At 39.2% G+C, this 24,812-nt stretch overlaps 1 protein-coding gene across 1 annotated transcript in view; it reads left to right on the top strand.

The window, feature by feature from the left end:
* Positions 1 to 24,812, top strand: part of LOC105551988 (cyclin-Y-like protein 2) — a 36,870-nt gene that overhangs the window by 2,021 nt on the left and 10,037 nt on the right. Inside the window, 7 exon segments of the mRNA XM_011997468.1 lie at positions 1,551 to 1,625; positions 3,587 to 3,621; positions 10,351 to 10,451; positions 13,467 to 13,502; positions 15,354 to 15,405; positions 17,159 to 17,278; positions 22,006 to 22,172. Of these exon segments, the coding sequence (XP_011852858.1) occupies positions 1,551 to 1,625; positions 3,587 to 3,621; positions 10,351 to 10,451; positions 13,467 to 13,502; positions 15,354 to 15,405; positions 17,159 to 17,278; positions 22,006 to 22,172 (586 nt within the window).

The following is a 24,812-nucleotide window of genomic DNA, read 5'->3' as shown; positions in this document are numbered from 1 at the left end:
TAAATGTAGACTTTGAATATGTAATATAAAGATTGAAGGTTAAAATGTCAGACCTTGCCTGTGTGTAAGAATGTTTGTTGCGATGGCTCCCTCTTTGTCTTTCCCCCTCTTGACAATAGCATCTTGTTCAAAGATAAGAAAGTTGGAGTTTTTCAGTCTCTACACTGCTGGGAGAGGCAGAGGGATGGGAGGGGGTAGAAAAGAGAAAACAGTTGGTTTGTCTCTAAAGTTTTGCAAAGAGATGAATCTAAGTAAAAAGAATTCTGGGTAACAATATGGTTCTTGAATAAAAAGTAAATTTTTCCAAATAGAAAGCATTGTATCATAAAGATACTAAATCCATTGGCTTTTTGGTTTCGTTTAAATGTCAGAGATTTATTGCTGTCTTACAGCTCTTCTATTTAAACTTTGATTCGGCTCCGTATAGCCAAGACAATCCTAAGCAAAAAGCACAATGAGAACACATGGTCACAGGGAAAGGAACTTCACACACTGGGGCCCGTCGGGGGGTAGGGGACAAAGGGAGGGAAATCATTAGGACAATACCTCATCCATGTGAGGCTTAAAACCTCAATGGGTTGATGGGTGCAGCAAACCACCATGGGACATGTATACTTATGTAACAAACCTGCATGTTCTGCACATGTATCCCAGAACTTAAAGTGGAAAAAAAAAAACAAAAACTTTGAGCTCTTATTTTTTTCAGAGGTAGAATAATTAAGACTCATGGTGACTGTGACTTTGTATAACTTGGAGTACTATACTCATTTTTCAAGATATTTAAGAATTTAGAATAAACAAATATGTGAATTAATTAATTACACCTTTATACACAAAGTATGTTTACTTGTGTAAACATACTCCACTTGGTGGTATAAGGAAAGCCTCTGAGTGATTTTACACACCAGTTAATAGATGAGAAGTGTTGGATGAGAGCCCAGAAAAGGCTCTTTATTGTCATTCTTTAGGATTACAGCACAATTTATGTATGTCTCATTTGGCCCTTTACAATACAAATAAGGCCTATGTACGTTCTCCCTATGTTTTGCTAATGAAGAAATGAAGACTTAGAGATCTCACGTGACTATGGAAGACAGCTACTCAACAGAACTAAGGTTCTATGTCCTCAGAATGACATGGAAGAGACAGATATGCTGAATTTACTTTTTTAAAATGAAAAAAAACTCCAGAATACATCTTATATTTTGCCTATAAAATAGACCTGTCTTTTAAAACATACTACCATCTTGTTTTATTGTATGCAGTTGATTTTACACAATTTAAAGGCAAATTTACATTTTTTTAAATAAAGGAAGGTCTCACTATGTCACTCATGCTGGCCTCAAATTCCTGACCTGGGCTCAAGGGATTTTCTTATCTCAGCCTTCTGAGTAGCTGGGACTACAGGCATGTGCCATCTTGCCTGGCTTCATCTTATGTCTATACATTCGTTAGTAGAGGTAGTGAAATAGCTTAAATGTGGCAGTCAAATAAATGAGTTGATAAATTTTTATAATGATCACATCTTTTTTTCTTCTCTCCCTTTATAGATATACCTTTGGAGTCCAACTCTTCTGACCATCCAAAGGCAAGCACAATATTCCTGAGAAAATCTCAAACAGATGGTGAGACAACATTGTTTTTTCTGCCAAGAAAAAGAGTCAAAACTCTTGTTGTTTGATCAGATGTATTATAGAAAGTATTTAGAAACTCATATTGGTTTAATTTTTTCAACTTTCCACATATTCACTTGTCTTATTTTAATATGTGATATGCTTTTTTTAGTTGTTACTGTGTTAGTGAAATCATGTAAACTTTTTGTTTATACGTTTTGCCATCTTTTTATCAACACGATTTGTCATGTGGAGGAGTCATAGATTCATCTTTATTTATAATTTTTTACACCTTTTCCCTTGCTCCAAAGAGTACATTTTAAAGATAGAACTCAGGCTTCAGCTTGGTTTCCATTTAAACAAATAAAAAAACCATAGTTGTTCATCACCAGAGATTGAATCTGTGATTTTGGCCTCCTCTTGCACAGTCCCCTGATCACATGCGTTTATCACATCCAAGTTTATGCTTCTTGAAACTTTTAAGTTATTAAGCTTTTCATCTGATGTAATGTAAATTTAAACATGCCCTACTTCTGCTTATTTCCTTAATTCCTTAACAAATCCTCGTTTGTTTGCCAAAAAGCCATACACAGCCAAGTTTTCCAGTTGATTTAAGCAGCAAGAATACAAGTGAGGATCTATAATAATATGGGAAGTAATGTAGCACAGTAAAATATGGGAGTTTGTAACCTTTCTTTTTGTAATTGGAGTAAACTTTTCCTGTCTTGAGTCCGTTATTTCTGGTTAGAATATGTCTTCATTTTTGCATTATTATAAAAGAGGCACATAAGGCTGGGTAATTTATAACAAATGAGGTTTAATTGGCTCAGATCTTCAGGCTGTACAAGCTTGGCTTCAACATCTGCTTCTGGTGAGAGCCTCAGCAAGCTTACAATCATGATAGAAGGCGAAGGGGAAGCAGGTGGTTACACATGGTGAGAAAGGGAGGGAGAGGCAGGTAGAGGGAAGGTGCCACACTCTTAAACTACCAGAATGAGAATTTGCTTATTACCATGGGGATGGCACCAAGCCATTCATAAGGAATCCACTGCCATTACCCAAACACCTCCCACTAGGTCCTGTCTCCAACATTAAGGGTCACATTTTAACATGAGATTTGGAGGGGGAAAAATATCCAAACCATATCAGAGTTGTTTTTCCCAGTTCCTTCCAGAGCTGTAGGCTTCTCCCACATGGAGAGCATGGAAAAGGTAAAACAAAAGGTATTCCATGTCCCTCACTCTTCAGTGGTAGGAATGTTTGCCTGCAAGGCCCTTCCACCATCAAAGGTGGAGGCAATGTAGGAAACAAAGCATGGCCCAAGTCCTCTTGGAGCTTTTATTATGCTGGCCTTTTTTTTTTTTTTCTTTTTTAGAAAAAATGATTTTTTGTGGTGCAGACACCATGTCCAATCAGGTTTGTATAGTCATTTTAAAATTTAAATTTAAGACAGGTTACTTTCCAGTTGTTTTGTTTTTAGTGACATATTAGTAGATGACCATTAAGTGTGGTTCGAGATGCTTACAGGGATTCTGCTGCATCTGGAGATAGGTGCCTGGCCAGAAAGTAGTTCTTAGAGATGTTAACTCTTAGATTCTGGTAAATAAAGTAAGCTTTGTGTAAATGCAGAATGAGAAAATACTTATGGCTCATATATGCAACAGTTAAACTTTTTTATTAACTAACTTCTTAATCTGGCCTCATTTTTTTTTTGTTCTTTTCTTTTGTATATAAGGGTTCTTTCGTTTGTATGTAATGGAAACAAAAAGTGAACTAGGTCAAAAAGTAAAACTAAGTTATTATATTTTACTTTATGAGATTTCTCATACCAGATAATTTAAATATAAATTTTTGAAAGTAATTTTTTAAAATAGAATTTTTCCTCATTTAGGAGTAATTAGTAAGACATTAACTACTACTCTTATTTTACGGTATTTGTGTCTGAAGTGACCTTTTTTTTTTTTTATTCTTAGTACAAGAAAAAAGAAAAAGCAGCTATACAAAGCATGTACGTAAACAGTCAAAAAGTTAAGAAATTGATAGTTTGATATAAAAATGTCTCTCTTGAATTATAATGGGGACCCCAGTGGTGATAGCACGGACCTCTTTTTGTATTTTCCTAAGTATCAAAAATATCCAGAGAATTCTTCAGCTTAGTGTGTCCACCTTTTAAGAATTTCTGACGTTTAAGTTAAATTTCAATAGTCTAGTTGTGGTATAAAGATCTGCCTTAAATATTTAATCATATTTTTAATCAAATAACAAAATAGAATAGCTAATAAATAACATAACAAAATAACAAATACAGAATAACAAATAACAAAAATAGAATAGCTATCAGCATTGTCTATTGACTTTGTTGTAGCAGGTGAAAGCATACCTTCCTCACTACACCGTGACCTTATTTTTCTCCCTCTGTTTCTTCCAACTGTAGCACACTTTTAAATTAAATCAGTGCTATTTACATGATTATGACTATACAAATATTATTCACTGCTAAGTCATATGGTGTTTTTACTGTGCCTCTGCATTATATGTCCTTCATTTTTTCTCTGAAACGGCTCTGAAATCTGAGCATTTCTGCACTTTTTCTGGATCATCTATTTTTCCCTAGTCTATGTTACTTTACCCAGCCAAATGCAATAAGTAGCCCCTGGTTGATCTGTTTGCTTTCACATCAATTTTTTTTTTTTTTTTTTTTTTTTTTAGCATGAAGCTAATTTTCTGACTATATTATTGCCTGTTTTCTGACAGCTGTTTTTCCCCCAAGTGTTGTAGCATTTATCGCATGCCTTTTGAAGATACTTTCCATCTGCTAAAACACATCTGTTCCTTTTTTTTTTTTTTTTTTTTTTTTTTTTTGCCGAGGATGGGGTCAACTTTCTTTGGCATTTTGTCATCCTAGTTCAATATACAATGGCTTTCCCTAGATATGCTCAATGTCTGCTTTTCTGTGCTAGCTCTTTAAAGTCTTTTGGGATCTCACATAGCTGCCATCTTACGTGGGATCACCTGAGTCCTAGATTCTGTTCCTTGCTGTCCTGTTATCCTTTCTAGTTGTACTTGAGCACATTTTCCTGGGCAGAGATGTTTAGGGATCTGGCCAATCTTAAAACCCCTCCTTTTTGATATAGAGTAAACTTCTAGGTTAAATCTAAACTTTATGGTTCTGAAGATATTTTGCAATTGTGCTGTCATTACAGTGTTGTTCTTGACTCTATTGCCATTGTGAGATACATTATTTATAACCAGATTTTATGTATCTGTGGAAGCTTTTTAGAAGCTTCTCTCTCACTGAGATTCTGAAATTTCGTAACAGCTTGGTAGGAATCTTTTCATTTTATTGAGGCTGCTAAGAAGAGAGTCTCAAGAGGACTCTCTTCTTGACAATTTTTGTATTTTCTCTGTTCCTTTTTTTCTGACAGTCTTGTTATTCAGATGCTAGGTTGCTTAGAACAGTATACCTGCATTGGTTTTTAACTTTTCCACTTCGATTTTTTTTTCAGCTTCTGTGACTTTTTACTGTAATATTTCTATTGAATTTTTTATCTTTTTCTCACAGTGGTTTTAGCTTTTTTTTTTTTTCTTTTTTTTTTAAGTTTTGCTCCTGATTTTGACTGGTCCATGAATTCCTTTTTTCTGTTGTTTTGATCTCTCTTGTTGGAGGCTTCCTTCCAATGTGTGGTGTTCCCTGGTTTTATTTGGAAGCAGGACTTCTGTTAACTGGTGGCACTCAGTGTGAGGTTTTGGAAGCCAAACTAACTTTTCATTTGTGGGACTTCAGTGTATTGTCTGGGGATCTTTACTTGATCCAGTTCAGTTTCTTCTGAGAAAGGATCTCCCAATTTTCTGCCTGGGAAGTAAAAGAATGTCTACTTGCTTTCCAAAAGCAGAGTTAGGGAAGCAAGTTGGAGTTCTATTTTTGGTGTACCGTTTTCTTTATATCTCAGGTTTAAGCCATGGTCTTTCTGAACCTAGAAATTCTCAGGTTTGGTATATCCAGAGAACACACATCTAAGTTTCTTATCAGATGGGAAGACAGGTGGACTTGGGGCTCTAACCACAGATTTTCTGACCTTGCTGGCTTTTGTTTTACGTTTTACCCTACCTTCCAAAGTTCCATTTGCCTCTTAAGTTCACAGCCTGCCTTTAGTTCTGCAAGACAAACTGGCTTGCTTCTCTTCCAGTCACTTTCTGTAGGGACCAAAGTTGTGCTTCTGTGTTATGTACCACTCCTTTATGTACTTTTTATGTCCCCGCATTTATTAAAAATCATCTCTGTCAACCTTCTGTCCTGATCCTGTTTGTAACCAGTATTTTACGTATGACTAACGAGACTTCCAGAGGCAGAGGAAATAAATTTGTGGTCAATCTATCATATTTAATCCAAATTTAGGACCTATATTTACATGTGAATCAAAGTTTAATTTCAATATAATTAATGGTATTAACCCAGACAATTCTTTAGTGATGTATCTATAATTAGCATATTATACTTTTCTCCTAAGGTGTTGTTTAATATTTTTATTCAAACTTACGCTGCCATATTATCCCATTACCTCACAACATAGATGGAGCTGTTTTCATGAATGTCCAAAGTGTTAGAAATATTTAAGTGAATTAAAATTTGTTTATTTTTAGCCTGGTCAACATAGCAAGAGCTCATCTCTACAAAAAGGTTAAATAACAAATTAGCCAGACATGGTGGCATGTGCCTTTAGTTTTACCTACTCAGGAGGCTGAGGCAGAGGATCACTTGAGCTCAGGAGTTTGAGGCTGTAGTTAACTATAATTTCACCACTGCACTCCAGCCTGGGCAACAAAGGGAGACCTTGTCTCAGAAAAAGAAAAAAGTTATTATTTAAAAACATATCTAAACTTTGTCCTGCCAAAAAGGAGAGAGGAAAACCTAAACTTGAGTTTTCATTTTATTTTATATTTGCTGGGAAGAATGCCATAGTTTATTTATTTATATACTTTTATTTCCATAGGTTTTGGGGGAAACAGGTGGTATTTGGTTACATGAGTAAATTCTTTAGTGGTGATTTGTGAGATTTCGGTGTACCAGTCACTTGAGCAGTATCCACTGAACCCAATTTGTAGTCTTTTATCCCTCACTCCCCCCACCCTTTTCCCTGTGTCCCCAAAGTCCATTGTATCATTCTATGCCTTTGCATCCTCATAGCTCAGCTCCTACATATGAATGAGAACATATGATCTTTAATTTTCCATTCCTGAGTTACTTCACTTAGAATAATAGTCTCTGATTCCATCCAGGTTGCTGGGAATGCCATTGATTTATTCCTTATTATGGCTGAGTGGTATTTCTTAATCCACTTGTTGATTGATGGGCATTTGGGCTGGTTCCGTATTTTTATAATTGCAAATTGTGCTGCTGCAAACATATATGTGCAAGTATCTGTTTTGTATAATGACTTCTTTTCCTCTGGGTAGATACCCAGTAGTGGGATTGCTGGATTGAATGGTAGTTCTACTTTTAGTGTTTTAAGGAATCTCCACACTGCTTTCCATAGTGGTTGTACTAGTTTCCATTTTTACCAGCATTGTAGGGAAGTGTTTTCTTTTCTCTGCATACACACCAACATCTATTATTTTTTGATTTTTTGATTATGGTCATTCTTGCAGGAGTAAGGTGGTATGGCATTGTGGTTTTGATTTTCATTTTCCTGATCATTAGTGATGTTGAGCATTTTTTCATATGTTTTTTGGCCAGTGGTATATCTTCTTTTGAGAATTGTGTATTTATCGCTTTAGCCCACTTTTTGATGGGATTGTTTATTTTCTCTGTTGCCCATCTGTTTGAGTTCCTTGTAGATTCTATATATTAGTCCTTTGTCAGATGTATAGATTGTGAAGATTTTCTCTTTCATTCTGCAGGTTGTCTGTTTACTCTGCTGATTGTTCCTTTTCCTGTGCAGAAGCTCTTTAGTTAAGTCTCACCTGTTTATCTTTGTTTTTGTTGCATTTGCTTTTGGGTTCTTGGTTATGAAGTCTTTGCCTAAGCCAATGTCTAGAAGGTTTTTCTCATATTATCTTCTACAATTTTTATGGTTTCACGTTGTAGATTTATGTCCTTGATCCATCTTGAGTTGATTTTTGTATAAGGTGAGAGTTGAGGATCCGGTTTTATTCTCCTGCACATGGCTTTGCCAATTGTGCTGGCACCATTTGTTGAATAGGGTTTACGTTCTTCACTTCGTTTTAGTTGGCTTTGTTGAAGTTAAGTTGGCTGTAGGTATTTCAGTTTATTTCTGGGTTTTCTATTCTGTTGCATTGGTGTGTGTGTGTATTTTTATACCAGTGCCATGCTGTTTTGGTGACAAAGGCCTTATCTTATAGTTCGAAGTTAGATAATGTGATGGCTCTAGTTTTGTTGTTTTTGCTTAGTTTTGTTTTGGCTATGTGGGGTCTTGTTTGGTACCATATTTTAGAATTTTTTTTTAGTTCTGTGAAAAATGATGATGGTATTTTGATAGGAATTGCATTGAATTTGTAGATTGCTTTTGGCAGATGATCATTTTCACAATATTGATTCTACCCATTCATGAGCATGGATGTCTATCCATTTTTTTGTGTCATCCATAATTTCATTCAGCAATGTTTTGCAGTTCCCAATGGCATATCAAAAAGATAATCCGCCATGATCAAGCGGGTTTCATACCAGGGATGCAGGGATGGTTTAACATATGCAAGTCAATAAATGTGATACACCACAGAAACAGAATTCAAAACAAAAATCACATGATCATTTCAATAGATGCAGAAAAAGCATTTGACAAAATCCAGCATCCTTTTATGATTAAAACCCTCAGCAAAATTAGCATACAAGGGACATACCTCAATGTAATAAAAGCCATCCATTACAGATCCACAGCCAACATAATATTGAATGGCAAAATGTTGAAAGCATTCCCCCTGAGAACTGGAACAAGACAAGGATGCCCACTATCACCGCTCCTATTCAATATAGTACTGAAAGACCTAGCCAGAGCAATCACACAAGCGAAAGAAATAACGGCCATCCAGATCAGTAAATAGGAAGTCAGACTGTCACTGTTTGCTGATGATATGATCATATACCTAGAAAACCCTAGACTCCTCCAAAAAACTCCTATAACTGATAAATGAATTCAGAAAAGTTTCAGAATATAAAGTGAATGTACACAAATCAGTGGCTCTGTTATACCCCAACAGTGATGAAGCTGAGCATTAAACCAAGAATTCCACCCCTTTATAATAGCTGCCTAAAAAGACAAACAGACAACAAACAACAACAACAACAACAACAACAACAAAAACAGCACCGGCTTAGGAATATACCTAAGCAAGGAGGTGAAAGACCTCTACAAGGAAAACAGCTTTAGTATTTTTAATGGGTTAAAATGAGAGGCAGCAGGTACAGTGGAAGAAGTCAGTGGTTGGGCATTGGCATCCAACAGGTACTGGACCTTTGATGGTCAGACTTTGGTTTTGACTTACTAAAATATGAGGTATGATTATTTTCTACTTTCTGTCATTAAACCTTAAAACTACTAAGTAAACCCTTCCATTTCTTGTTAAAGATTGTAAAATTTCATACGCTGTGATTTATGCCGATTGAAGTTAGATTTGTTTCTATTTTGTGACTACCTTAAATAATACCTATAAACAGTAGTGTTAGTAGTGTTTGTGCTGTAATTAAATGTAGTAAGACTTACCTTCCAAATTATAACTGAATTAATTTGTGAAACACTTGAACTTTTTGATTTATTCAACACTTTATGCTGAGCAGCTGGAGGTAGGAACAGTTAGGGCTCTCCTTTATTCTTATGGAGAGGTGTACTTTCTCATGAGGGCAATACTCTGCTAGAATTAGTATCTTGTAACCAGTTAGTGTACAAGAAAACATGTTTTGGTGAGGCTACTGGCAAAGAGATCCAAGAGGGTATATGGAGTCAAGCTTGCTGGAACAAGGAAAGAGAAAAGCATTATTCCAGGCAGAGAACAGGGGTACAGCAGGAAAATGCCTAGGTGCAGGTCAAATGATTTATACAATAAAATTAATCAAGTTTTGAAATGAATGGAAAGTATTCTCTGAGGGTCTCATTTGAGTCATGTCATGGCAGTCTTATTTAAACATGAAGTGAAAGTTAAATTTTTTTTTTATCCTCCACATAAGAAAACAGGACTAGAGAAACCTATGTTTCCTCACTTGTTGGTGGCCTAGCAGCTCTGGTACACAGAGCCTCTGAATCTGAAACACTTGTTTTGTCACAATATTGCCTGAAATAATACATTTACGATTAGTAACTTACTAAACGCATTAGTCTTGTATTCATTGCAGTAAAATGGTCCTATACCAATATTATTTAATACATTACATTTTACTGTAGTAAATAAATTAGAGAAATAAAAATTCTCAGCTGTTTTATGTCACTATAAAAAAAATGAAATCTTATTTTAAACTTTTCTCATTATCTATAAAGGCAATTCATAAAATCCTTGTTAGGTTTGATGATAGGTACCATATTAAGGGTAGCATTTTGTAACCCATATCTCAAACATCATCTGTGGCAGTAAAGAGCCTCCAGTGGGTTTTCTATAGAGTGCACATGATACCACACTCAGGCAGTTCATGGAGTGTAAGAAATATCCTAGTGGTTTGAAAAAATTGACATTTTAACCAATGAAAAAGTATACTTTGGTAAGTTTAACTTACACTTCCCTTCCCTTTCAGGTATCTACTGAGCGTTTTACTCAGCAATACAGTTCATGTTCGACAATATTCCTTGATGACAGCACAGCCAGCCAACCTCATCTTACAATGACACTAAAATCGTGAGTACAACATTAATGCCAAGGGACGGACTCCTTTATTCAAAAGTTATTTCAGCCATTTGGTTGTCCTCTTCAGCAGTCATTTTAAGAAATTGGAGTCAATTGTATATTGATATCCAGATTCTAAATATTAAGTATCAATTTCTCTTTTAATCTTAGACATCATAGTGGAAGGAAAAATCAGCACATAAGCAGTCCCAGAAAAAGTGTAGCTATTTATTTGATGCCTTTATGCCTTAAGAGAATGTTGAACACAATGAGAAGGATAGGTTACCGTTACTGATTTTTCAGTGCATTGCCGGCCTAAATCAATGTGTACTACTTTGGACATTAGTCTTGACAGAAGGAACAGCTTTTTCTCTTCTGGCACCACAGTGTATCTGCATTTGATTTTCTCCCATTGTGCATGAGAACTTCATGGGCCACGAAGATGTGCTTTGAGAGCACCCTGAGATGAAGTTTTTTTAAAAAGGAACAACAACCAACACCACCAGCTCCACTGAGTTTGTCCAGTGTACATCATTATCACCTCCTTGGATTATGAGTGTTGATTTTTAGAACACAGTTTGGAAAGTGCTAATTTAGCACATTGATGTCTTTGTCTTTAATTTTACTTTTCATTCTATAAACATAACTAGCTTACAAACTATTTTATTTCAAATGCTCTAGCATTTTTAGCTAATTCAATTGTCAGTAACTTTTACTTTAATTAAAAATGGCAGCTGACTCCTGACTTGGAGTCATCTCCCAGCAGGGATCGACAGACACCTCATACAGGAGAGCTGGCATTTGGCAGGTGCCCCTCTGGAACGAAGCTTCCAGAAGAAGGAACAGGCAGCAACCTTTGCTGTTCTGCAGCCTCCACTGGTGATACCCAGGCAAACAGTCTGGAGTGGACCTCCAGCAAACTCCAGCAGACCTGCAGAAGAGGCCCCTGAATGTTAGAAGGAAAACTAGCAAACAGAAAGCAGTAGCATCAACATCAACAAAAAGGACAACAATGCAAAAACCCCATCAACATCAAAAGGTCATCAACAACAGTGATCAAAGGTAGATAAATCCATGAAGATGAGACAAAAAACCACAGAACAATGCTGAAAATGTCCAAAACCAGAATGCCTCTTCTCCTCCGAAGGATCACAACTCCTCACCAGCAAGGGACCAAAACGGGATGGAGAATGAGTTTGACAAATTGACAGAAGTAGACCTCAGAAGGTGGGTGATAACTAGCTCCTCCAAGCTAAAGGAGCATGTTCCAACCCAATGCAAGGATGCTAAGCAGCTTGATAAAAGGATACAGAAACTGCTAACTAGAATAAAGAGTTTAGAGAAGAACATGAATGACCTGATGGAGCTGAAAAACACAGCACGAGAACTTCATGAAACATGTGTATGTATCAATAGCCGAATTGATCAAGCAGAAGAAAGGATATCAGAGATGGAAGATCACCTTAATGAAATAAAGTGTGAAGACAAAAAGATTCTGATTTTCACTCCAACTCAATCATTCCAAACTTTGCTGCACTTTGAAATCACCAGATAAATTTTTAACAACCCTGATGCCCAAAGTCCTACCCAATGCTAATTAATTAAATTAGAAAGTCTTATGTTGAAAATGACGCAGTAAAGCTCCTCAGTTGATTTTAATGTGCAGCAAAGTTTGAGAGACACTGCTTAATTTGAGTTTAGGACGAGAAACTCCTCCTATTTGGTGGGACCTTGGGCAAGTCAGCTTTAAGGTTTGTTTCCCTGATCTGTAAAATGAGTGCTGGATTAAATGTCATGTAAGGTCACTGGTCCTTTCCAGCATGTAACTTCAAATTCTGTGATTTTAAAATTATTTTAGAGATGAAAACTACTTAAAGCACTATAGACGTATCCATCTTAAATGCTAACATTACAGGCTTTTTAAAAAGTGCTAATACTATATAGACCTATTATTAAAATTGAAATTTGCCTTCCCTCAGTTATTTTGAGCCTCATTCTAGATGCTGAGGGTTAATGGAAGCACATAACATATGTAAGAGAACCTCTTGTTTTGTGATATGCAGCATCTGTGAGTAACTTAGGAATAAATAATTGAAGGTACCTGGCATTCATATTACCCTGTGTCCTGTTACACTGCCTTGTCAGCATGGCTCATTTTAGGATCCCTGCACCTATCATTGATTTCCTGTGTGCTTATGTTTACTAATATATTTTTTAATAATTATGCAAAAGTGATTTCAAATAATTTTATTTGTTATAATGCACTTTCATTATGTATTTTTAGGGAAATAATTAAAAATGGGTGGTAGGAGATAGTGAACTAAACTAAAATGCAGGGCCTAACATCTTAAAAAAGAAAACACTGCTACTAAATGGCTTAAACATGGACGCGTAGATGTAAACTGCATGAGGCTGTGTGCGGTGGCTCATGCCTGTAATCCTAGCACTTTGGGAGTTCCGAGGCAGGTGAATCACTTGAGGCCAGGAGTTTGAGACCAACCTGGCCATCAATGGCAAGACCCTGTCCCTACTAAAAATAGAAAAATTAGCTGGGCGTAGTGGCACAAACCTGTAGTTCCAACTACTTGGGAGGCTGAGGCATGAGAATCGCTTTTACCTGGGAGGTGGAAGTTTTAGTAAGCCAAGATTGCGCCACTACACTCCAGTCTGGGTGACAGAGTGAGACTCTGGGTCAAAAAATAAATAAATGCATAAAGTAAATTGCATAGAATGAAAGGTTTTGTGGGTAGAAGAGCATATAACAGGGAAATATGTTATTACTTGTATATTATAATCATCAACAGAAACATGTCTTCTAAAAGCATACTGCCTTGCATTTTGATTCTCATATTTTTGCTAAAAGCCTAGAAATAAAAACAAGCAAGTGCCCTTATGGTACTGTTCTGAAATACAAGATTTGAATTCAGAGCTGCTAGGAGAGTTTCCTCTGCCCCCCTTTTAAAAAATGTCTTCAAGCCTAACAAATGATAACATTTATTGTTGTGAATATTTTTTTTCCTTCCACAGTGTGACCTTGGCGATATATTATCATATCAAGCAAAGGTGAGCTTTTTTAAAACCTGTCTTGTTATTCTGGCTAATTACTTTGCATGATATCAAGCTCAGTGTTAGGTCACAGCTCTAGACATCATAAGCTGTATTGTGCCTACTAAAATATCTAAGCAAATTATTTGTGTTTTCTTTGGTCCTTGAGACTTTTTAAATTCTTAAATGATAGAGTATCCCAATGAGTATGTTTTTATATTGATTATATTGATATTTACTGTGATAGAAATATAAAATTGATATTTTTTTCAAAATCTATTTTTAGTTTAGATTTCACAGCCTTAACACTATTGATATTGTGAGCTAGATAATGCTTTGTCATGAGGACTGTCCTGTGCATTGCAGAAAGTTTAGCAGCATTGATGGCCTCTACCAACTGGATGTCAGTAGTAACCCATGACTCAGATTATGACAATAGAAAATACTCCTTGAGAACAATATTGTTAACATAAATTTTTAAAAGAAAAGATAACCTTTTATGGTAAAATGTGTGTCATGTATTTGTATTATTGAAAATCTGTAGTGTTGAGCTTAATAGGAGACAGCTGGATTCTCTAGCGCTTTCTTTGCAATTTGCTTTAAAGAAGCAATAAGATGACCTAGGCTTACGCAAATATGTAGTTGGTAAAAGGTGCATTTTTAAAGCTTTAAGACAGTTGTGGGTATTCTTTAATACTAAATCAAAACTTCACAAGTGCTAGTTTCTTAAATTAGTTACAGTAGCATTTTACATATTCACAAATGTATTCTCAGTACTCACCCATCATTCTTGCACAATAAATGGTTATTTCCCCACATACTTGCATTTATAATATGCATTAGTTATTTGGAAAATATTGGTTTATGTTTTATTGTATCAAAAATCACTTTTTAAATTTAACCACCAATCTTATTTTAAAACGTCTTTAATTATTGAGAAGCTGTCAAGCTTACAGTAGAAGGAACAAGTTTTTCAAAGTTCTCAGGAAAGCTTAAATTTTATCATTGGAAACAAATACTTATTTTCCTTGTGACATGAGTGACACATTTCCTTGTGAATGAGTGATAGCTTCACTTCATTTATTTTTGAGAGTGATAGTTGTAGCTGTTTTTTAGACTGAGTTTCACTCTGTCACTTGGCTGGAGTCCATTGGCATGATCTCAGCTCAAGCAATCCTCTCACTTCAGGCTTCTGAGTAGCTGGGACCATAGACGTGTGTCAGCATGCCTGGATAATTTTTTTTGTACTTTTGGTAGAGACAGGGTTTTGTCATGTTGCCCAGGCTGGTCTCGAACTCCTAAAGGAGCTCAAGTGATCTGCCGGTTTGGCCTCCCAAAGTGCTGGGATTCTACAGGCGTGAGCTACTGCACTGGCCGGCTGTATTTTTAAATGAAATTGATGTTTCTCTTTAGTTCCCTGTAGTATATTCTCATGATGTATTTGTTATTTTCAGTAGTTTAAATTAAAGGAAGCTAGCAAATCTGAATCACATTTACATTCATTAAAGTTCTAAAGAGATTATTGCCCACCACTACTGCTTTGTAAAACGTTCTTGTGTTTCAGTGTGTGGTTAGAGGAGTGAAAATGTGTTTGGTTTATTGCCATTGCCTGTTAGGGAGGGTCAATACTTACAGGCAGTTCTGACTGGTTATGGTATAAAAGACTTCACAGTACAGGACAGGCTGTGCTGAGGAAGAAGAGGTCAGGAAACCCTCTGCAAGTCAGTATCAAGGAGAATTTGCAAAAACCGTTTGCTCGGGTGAAGTAAACACCAAAGCACATAGCCACATAGGAGACATTATTTTACTAAACAGATATTATACTAAGATATTAACAGTTTTGAAGTAATATACATTCTTATTTTATAGAGATGCAGATAGATCTTTGGGCATATTTGATGAACAGTTACACCCACTTACAGTAAGTGTCACTTTTTTTTTTTTTTTTTTTTTTTTATTGAGTTTCGCTCTTGTTGCTCAGGCTGGAGTGCAATGGTGCCATCTTGCCTCACTGGAACCTCCGCCTCCCAGGTTCAAGTGATCCTCCTGCCTCAGCCTCCCACGTAGCTGGGATTACAGGTGCTGCCACCATGCCCAGCTAATTTTTGTATTTTTAGTAGAGATGGGGTTCACCGTGTTAGCCAGGCTGGTTTTGAATTCCTGACCTCGGCCTCCCAAAGTGGTGGGATTTCAGGCATGAGCCACTGCACCCAGCCCAGTAAGTGTCACTTTTATTGAGTTTATATTTTCCTTTATTTTTCTTTTTTTGAGACAGAGTCTCGCTCTGTCGTCCAGGCTGGAGTGCAGTGGCGTCATCTCAGTTCACTGCAAGCTCTGCCTCCTGGGTTCACACCGTTCTCCTGCCTCAGCCTCCTGAGTAGCTGGGACTATAGGCGCCCACCACCATGCCCAGCTAATTTTTTGTGTTTTTAGTAGAGATGGGGTTTCACCATGTTAGCCAGGATGGTCTCCATCTCCTGACCTCGGGATCCTCCCGCCTCAGCCTCCCAAAATACTGGGATTACAGGCGTGAGCCACCACGCCCGGCCTGAATTTGTATTTTCATCACAGATTTGTATCTGTTTCATGCCCTCAGTCAAAGGCATATTTTTTTAAGTCTTGCTCCCCATTTCATGTGGCATCTAGTCATCTTATTTTGAAAGTATTGTAAAAAGAACATGCTGGAATAAGAACTGATCTGCAGGTATGTTTAATTAGTGAGCTATTGTGAGTAAATATACTATCCAAATAACAGAAAACCTATCTTTTTAGAAGATAATTGTCAATAGTATCAAGCAATATAAGTATATGTAAAAACTTTTAACATAGAAGCATGATTTTTATGAAGAGGGTTAAAAATAATTTAAGTTCGCTGGGTGCAGTGACTCACACCTTTGTAATTGCAGCACTTTGGGAGGCCGAGGTGGGAGGATCACCGGGGGTCAGGAGTTTGAGACCAGCCTGACCAATATGATGAAACCCTGTCTCTACTAAAAATACAAAAATTGGCCAGGCATGGTGGCATGTGCCTGTAATCCTGGCTACTCGGGAAGCTGAGATAGAAGAATCGCTTGAACCCAGGAGGTGGAGGTTGCAGTGAGCCAAGATCACACCATTGCATTCCAGCCTGGGCAACAAGAGCAAAAATCCATCTCAAAAAAATAAAGCAAACAAACAAACAAACAAAAAAATAAGAATTTAAGTTTATATCAACTTACATGGTGTAAAAATTTAAAAATGTACTTCCTCAGGTACATAATAGCCATATGTGGCTAGTGACTATTGTATTTATCAGCACATGCTTAGAGCCTCATGGTTACAGAAAACTATATTTTTTTCAAAGTTTATTGCAGGGAAGAATGACATCCGGTCAGTAAGACGTTAAAGCCTACTAGTAGCTTACATTTGGATGGAGTTATGTGGGGGAAAGGATAAAAAAGAACATAAACTTTTCTGAGCTTAAACTCATATTATTTTTAAGTGAATGTTGATGAGTATTAAATCGTTATGGTATTTCAGGATCCCACTGTTCATTTTGTAAACACTAAAAGACATCTCACCAATCAAAATTATTGTAAATGACACATGGGCACAAATGTGAACACTGCTGTCTTAAGAGCACCTCAGGTTTTTTTCTTCAATGGATACTTACATTGCATCTTTTCTTCTTTCAGCGAGAAGAGGTTTTGGAGGAATATTTTAAGTATGATCCTGAACACAAATTTATTTTCAGATTTGTTTGTACTGTGTTTAAAGCCATAAGGCTAACAGCTGAATTTGCAATCGTCAGTTTGGTAAGATATTTTCTATTTATAAAGCAGCTTTAGAAATTCTTTTTGTAAACAGGGTGGTATGGTCCTGTTTTTTAATAACAGTAAGTTTCTGAAATTATCTCAGAATTTTAAGAGAAACTTATGAAAGCAAATATATACATTTCAGTTGAATCATCATTATAGCTTAAAATGTCACAATTGCTTTTCTCATCACAGAACAATTGCTATTAAAGGCAGCAGAAGGGATTTCCGATTTCTCCCCCAACACTTCAGTAAACACAGTGCACACACATCCAGGGCATGTGGAGGGCTTGGAATGGGGAGCAATAACAAAACCATCTGGCCGATGGGCAGGAAGGGATGCTGGTGTAGCTCTAAGCTGAGTCCCAGGCTGTATCCCCAGGCAATTCTGATACATGTTGTCAGTGACAGCTGCTGCCCTCAATTCTTTGTTCCTTGGATGATGTGTGTTAATCTGTCCCTACTGATGACCTGTGCATGCTCAGGAAGTTGCCCAGGAATGTGGTTCCAGTCGGTCTACCAAACCATAGCTGTGTCATTACATTTACATTATCCCTACAGAATTCCTTTTTGTAAAACTATCATTTTAAATAATAAATTCTGTTCAATTTATTAAAAATAGTCTTACTCCTTCCCACAACAAACCTGTATAGGAAAGTCAACTGCATGGCAAGGAATGAAAAAATACTTAGGTTAATACTTCTTTAGCAAGCAGTTAGACTCTAGGGGAGAAGGCACCTACTGTGCACTTGAATCAAAGCCGTGAAAGGGCACTGGACCAGATACAGGCCTTCTCGAGGAGCTGCAGGTCGTTTGGAACTCTTAGTACATGCTAGAGGGAAGCAGGATGGTGCTTCCAGCTCTAGAGAGGTAGGTGATGCAGGAGGGAAAGCTGGATTGGAAAAGGGAGAGTTTTGTACATGGGCTAAGCTTGATGTGCCTTTGAGAGAGCACAGTAGCAGAGTCTAGTCATCATTTGGGTATACAGGACTAGAGCATGAATCTGACGTGGAGCTACAGAATGAAGAGGAACAGCAGCTGTTTAAATATTGAGAAAATGTGTAGAATGAAATTGGACAAGCTGAGCATGGTGGTTTCATGCCTTTAGTCCTAGCTACTTGGGAGGCCGAGGTGGGGGAATTACTTGAGCCCAGCAGTTAAGTCCAGCCTGGGCCAGATGATGAGACCCTGTATCTCACTTTATTTATTTCTTTATTTATTTATTTTTATTTTTATTTTTTTGAGACGGAGTCTTGCTTTGTCCCCCAGGCTGGAGTGCAGTGGCACGATCTCGGCTCACTGCAAGGCTTGCCTCCTGGGTTCACGCCATTCTCCTGCCTCAGCCTCCCGAGTAACTGGGACTACAGGCGCCCACCACCACGCCCGGCTAATTTTTTGTATTTTTAATAGAGACTGGGTTTCACCGTGGTCTCAATCTCCTGACCTTGTGATCCGCCCACCTCGGCCTCCCAAAGTGCCTGGATTACAGGCGTGAGTCACTGCGCCCGGCCTATTTATTTATTTATTTATTTATTTATTTATTGAGATGGAGTCTTGCTGTGTCGCCTAGGCTGGAGTGCAGTGGTGCGATCTTGGCTCACTGCAAGCTCCGCCTCCCAGCTTCACGCCATTTTCCTGCCTCAGTCTCCAAAGTAGGTAGGACTACACGCACCCGCCACAACGCCCGCCTAATTTTTTGTGTTTTTAGTAGACACGGGGTTTCACTGTTTTAGCCGGGATGGTCTCAATCTCCTAACTTCGTGATCTACCCGCCTAAGCCTTCCAAAGTGCTGGGATTACAGGTGTGAGCCACCGTGCCCGGCCGAGACCTGGTATCTTAAGAAAACAAAAAGTGAGGCCAGGTATAGTATCTCATGCCTGTAATGCCAGCACTTTGGGAGGCCAAGTTGAGAGGATTGCTCAAGTGTAGGAGTTCAAGAGCAGACTGGGCAGTAAAGTGAGGCCCATTTCTACAAAAAAAATTTAAGAAATTAGCTGGACATGATGGCACATGCCTGTGGCACCAGACACATGGCAGGCTGAGACAGGAAGATCACTTGAGCCCAGGAGGTGGAGGCTGCACTCTAGCCTGGGCAACTGAGTGACACCCTGTCTCAAAAACAGATAAAGTGAACAGAAAATAGGTCGGTAAAGACAATTATCATTTGAGGGACAAGCACCCAGAGGAGTGGCTACCAGAGTGGGAAGAGGAAAAGCAGAAGAGGATAAAAGGAGAAAGAGTTCAAGATAGGAGAAGCTGTGGTCACAGTGCTGAATGCTGCCAAGCAGTGACTTGATTCGTGAACTCTCACTGGATGCTGACTCTGTGCCACTCTTCTAAGTGCCGGTGTAGAGGAAAGGACAGGTGGAACACAGTTCTTGCTTTTATGAGCTTATGTTCTAGGAAGATGGAACTTAAGTATTTTCTCAGGTAGTATGAAACAGCAGGAAGAGGAAGCAGGATAAAGGGTTACAGAGTGATTGGGGGCTATTTTAGATAGAATGATAAGGAAGAGCCTCTCTAGAGAGCTGACATTTGAACAGTGACCTGACTGAAGGAACGACGAGTAAGAGTGCTGACATTGCAGGCAGCAGGATGACTGCCAAGACAGACAGAAATGTGTTTCACGTGTGTTTGAGGAACAAATGGCAAGGTGACCAGCATGGTCAGAGTGAAGAATGAGGGAAACAGTGGAGATGAGGCCCCACAGCCAGTACCATAGCTCACAGGGCCTTTTGGCTTATAGGCCGTAGGAAGAAGTTAAGGTTTTAGTCCAGTTTGATGGGAAGCTCATGGTAGATCTTGAGCAGGGGAGTGCCGTACTCTAAATGAAGAGGTTCTACTGGCTGCTTTGGGGACAGTAAGCCATAGTTGGGAGGCAAAGTGGAAGCAGCGAGGAGGGTTAAGAAGCAACTAGGGTAATACAGGTGAGCAGTGACAGACTGTGGGTCACCATCAAACCATGCAGACTACCAGTGAAGGTAGACATAAGAGGCATTGCGCACAGATTGGAGTAGGGGAACTGAAATGCAGGTATTTGGACCCAACACCTAGGCAAATGGCAATGGATGCAGAGCTTTATTTTGTCAGCGTGAAGGCACAAGAGACAAATGCCTGTTGGCAAGAGGAGCCTTGGGAGAGACATGTTAGCAGGGACAGGCAGTGTAGCTGAAGCAGAGATGGAAGATGAGTAGCTGGTATGAGGGGATGGTGCTGTGAGCACCAGTGAGAGGACACAGTTGGAGAGGAGTAGGGAGTGGGATGGGGACAAAGGAAACACAATTTGGAGGGAATCTCTGATAGAGAGGAAGAAATTCTTCAGAAAGAGTTGATTGTGGGAATAGTGTGCTGCAAAAGTGAGATGGGATCAACTGCACTGAGGGAAGAGTTGGCGTCAGTGGGAATAAAGAATTCTCAAACTTACCCAGAAGGGCACGTGGCATGGATGAGTGTCAACAGGTCAGCAGCTTAGCAGGAAAGGGGACAGGAAGTAGAGGGCTTGCTATGTTGTTTCAGAGGTCTCTGATTCCTACGCAGTTGGACCCTGGGAGGGAGGTTCATTCTTGAAATATTTCAGAGCGCAGAGTTTGGGAGAAAGGGAGCAGAATCTGTAAAATGTCATGTTCAATAGCCATTTGTTTTTGAAACATACTTGAGTTTGGCAGTGTTCGGATCAGTATCAGATCTGGCAGTGTTCTGCATCTGATACCCTTCACACAAGGAATGAACTTGCTTATTTATATAAAGTTTTGTCTTTCTGTTTTGAGGTAAAGAGTTCAAGTAGCTCACAGACATACAGCTCTGCAGAGCACCCTCTGAGGTAATAACACGTCACAGCTCACCTTTAATCTTTAGTCAAGTGTTCACTTTGCCCAATTCTTTGTAGGACAGATGTTTGATAGATGTAAAGCAATTCATGGAATTGTCTCGCCAACTGCCTGGCAGGTTTAGAGGAATCCCAGGGATACAGAGACTGGCAGCTGTTTCCACCTTAAAACCAACAGAATTGTCTAAGCTGCAGATGATGTAAGACAGAATAAATTTTATGAAGTGAACATGAAGATGTGAAAAATAGGGGCTGTGAGAAGGACCATCCTTTATACACATGTATTTCTTATCAAGTGAGCAACTGAATATGGGGAATGTTATATAACCCCACAGACCTGTGCCTGCCATGTTGCTCTGCACAGCAGCTACTGGGAGGCTGTCTTGACCAGCAGTTTTTTAAGCTAGTGCCACAGAAGGGTGAGTTTTTGTGAAAAGGAGGTTAACATTTGCTCACTATCACATCGGTTTTACATATTCAAGCTTGACGTACTTGTAAAATTCCCATCTACCTACCAGCTCCGTATTTGACATTACATGTGGTAGGCACTTAAGGATTTATTGAATGACTTTAATCCACACTGGGCCTGTATGTGTACTGTCTTTTATGAGTGTGAAGGTGACAACACTTCCTGTCTTCATGATGCCCTTGGCTGAGATGTACGGTCATTCTTGTGACCAAAATTGGTCTGTGAATTTCCATGGGCAGAGTAGGTAGCAGAAGTATCTGACCTACGATTGTGATATGGCCCCTTGTTCGGCCTGATCAAGCAAATCTCTGTAGAATGTAAGCATAAGCACTTACTTTCTGGTCAAAACCAGAAGAAATCTGTCATTCATAAGAGTTCTTATCACAGCACTTAAACTGAGCTAAATCAAAGGCCAGTGCTCTGTTTTGCAGATTTACATAGAAAGACTTGTAAGTTATGCTGATATTGACATTTGTCCAACTAACTGGAAGAGGATTGTCTTGGGAGCCATTCTTCTTGCCTCCAAGGTTTGGAATGATATGGCTGTGTGGAATGCGGAGTACTGCAAGCTCTTTGAGAACACTACAGTTGAAGAAATGTGAGTTTGTACGGTTTTTGTGAACTTTCTAATCATTTTTCAGTACTTTATGTGCTCCCATAAACTTAAACACTTTAAGAAATATTTTTAAAGGTTATATTGTGCAGATAAGGAAAATGGGTGTAAACACCACATACTTTTTCCATCCAGCTTTAGAACAACGGTTCATATTTTTCATTGTTTGCTGGTAGGTCTTGGTAAATTGATGTCTTAATAATCTCATAAGTTGAAAAGTATTTTTCTGGTGAATATTTTTGGCATTATCTTACCAGTGTACTACCAGAATATAATAATACAGGAAATATCTTTATGACTTTTTCAAAGCTGTGTGCAAGTTTCAGTCTCTTTGTAATGAGCACAGGTCTAGGACCTCTGGACCGTGAAAAATGTGTAGTTTCACCCTGAGTTACACATTGTGAATTTGCTTTTGCTAGTGTTGTCCCTGCTTTTATCTGAAGTTCTGTTTTATAGAAACCTTGAGATACAGAATAGCCGCAGATCCCTGTGCCCCTGTCCCATCCCCAATAGGAGTGTTGCATGTGTTTAGAAATTGGGCTGATGAGTTACAAGTTCCAGTGTTCCCCCTCAGGCAGTCTGAGAAACATTGCTGGAGCATTATCCAGTGCTCACCACACTCAAGAGGTTCCCAGGGCACCTAATACAACCACAGCAGCACTTTGGGGGCCCCGTGTTACCTGTGAGAGTGCAAGAAATCTTGCTGAGTCATGGGGCTGCTCACAGATGGCACCAACATGATACTGAAACAGGAGCTTCCTGGGGTCTTTCTTCCAGTCTGGCCTCATGACTGCTGTAAAGGGAAGGGTCTTGGAGCTGGTATGCAGAGAGAGCCAGGGAGGCATTTCCAGCAGAGGCTCTCACAGTGTCCACTAGACAGCGAGAATGGCTTTGTGGGTGACACTTAGGGAAATCTGAAGGAACACCTCTTGATGACATTGAGCAGCATATGAAGATCAAGATCATGACAGACAGTGGTAAGAGGTTTGGGGTTGTTGTTTTTATTTTTTATTTTTATTTCTTTACATTGGCCTGTTACTGCAGTTAAGACGGTCTTTCAGAATGTACGCAGTCCCAGAGGTGGAGCCTGATGACTGAATAGCAGTCTCTGCCAATTGTGCTCCCTGCAGGAATAGCAAATTTATCAACTATCTAAACAAAAGAAAGCACCTGCATAGGAACTAAAAATCAGGTAAGCAATTACAGTACCTGGTTTTAACTTCGTATCTCTGAAAGAAGCACTGAATAGTGTAGAAAAAACAGTCTTGAATTGCTGATGCCACCCCTTCCCCATGTCCCAGCAGTGGACCTGTGGTGAGGAGAGGGGCTACATCCTTGGGGGAGGAGAGCACAGCAACTGTGGGACTTTGCATTAAATTCAATGCTGCCTTGTTGTAGCAGAAAGCAAAACAAGACTGCTCTTATCCAGTGCCCACCCATACAGGAAATATTTAGACTAGCCCTAGCCAGAGAGGAATTGTTCATCCCAGTGAGTGGAACTTGAGTTCTGAAAGGTTACTGGCTACTGTGGGATAAAATACTCTGGAGTCCTTAATAAACCTGGAAGTCTGTCTAGGCCACAAGGACTGCTGTGCTGCGCTTGGAGACAGTGTATTTAGGGGAATGTGACCTACAGAGACAGCAGCTGGGGCAGCTAGGGAGTGCTTGCCCACCCTTCCTCCAGTCCTAGACAGTGCAGCTCACAGCTCTGACAGAGATCTCTTTCTTCCACTTGAGGGGAGGAAAGAGGACTTTGTCTTGCAACTTGGATACTAGCTCAGCCACAGCAGGAGAGGTCAGAGTCATGAGACCCCCATTTCAGGTCCCAGCTTTGGGATAACATCTCTAGACAAACCTTGGGCCAGAAGGGAACTTGCTGCCTTAAAGGGACTCAGTAATGGCTGGATTCATCACTTTCTGATGAAAGAGCCCTTGGGCCCTGAAGAATCACCAGTGGTGAACAGGTAGTACATGCCATGGGCCTTGAGTGAGACTCAGAGATGTGCTGGCTGCAGGTGTGACCTAGCACATTCCCAGCTGTGGTGGCTATGAGGAGAGACTCCCTCTGTTTGAGAAAAGCTGAGGGAAGAGTTAAGAGGATTTTTCTTGAGCTTAGATACCAGCTCAGCTACAGTGGAGAAGAGCACCAAGTGGACTGTTGGAGTCCCTGATTCAGGCCTTGGTTCTTGAATGGCATCTCTGGACCTACCCTGGGCCAGAGGGGAGTCCGCTGCCCTGAAGAGTGAGTTCCAGGCCAGGTAGCATTCACCACAAGCTGACTGAGAGCACTTGGGCATTGAGTGAGCATCAGTGATGACCTGACAGTAATCCCCATGGGACTGTGATGATGGTGTATGTGGAGACACCTGGGCTGTCTGGGCAAAGGGGAGGGAAGAGTGGGAATGGATTTGCCTGCTAGATTCAGTGCCAGCTCAGCCATGGTAGAGCAGAACACCAGGTAGATGTGTAAGGTTTATGACTCCAGCTCTGGCTCCCAGACAGCACCTCTTAACCCATCCAGGGACCTGGGGAACTTACTGCACTTAAAGGAAGGACAGAAGCCTGGCTGGCTTTACTACCTGCTAATTGTAGAGCCCCAGGGACTTGAGTGGCAGCAGGTACTTG

This window comes from Mandrillus leucophaeus, unplaced genomic scaffold (assembly GCF_000951045.1).
Source record: "Mandrillus leucophaeus isolate KB7577 unplaced genomic scaffold, Mleu.le_1.0 Scaffold1145, whole genome shotgun sequence".
Classification (NCBI taxonomy): domain Eukaryota; kingdom Metazoa; phylum Chordata; class Mammalia; order Primates; family Cercopithecidae; genus Mandrillus; species Mandrillus leucophaeus.
Note: the sequence above shows the minus strand (reverse complement) of the source record. Positions and strands in the feature narration are given on the sequence as shown.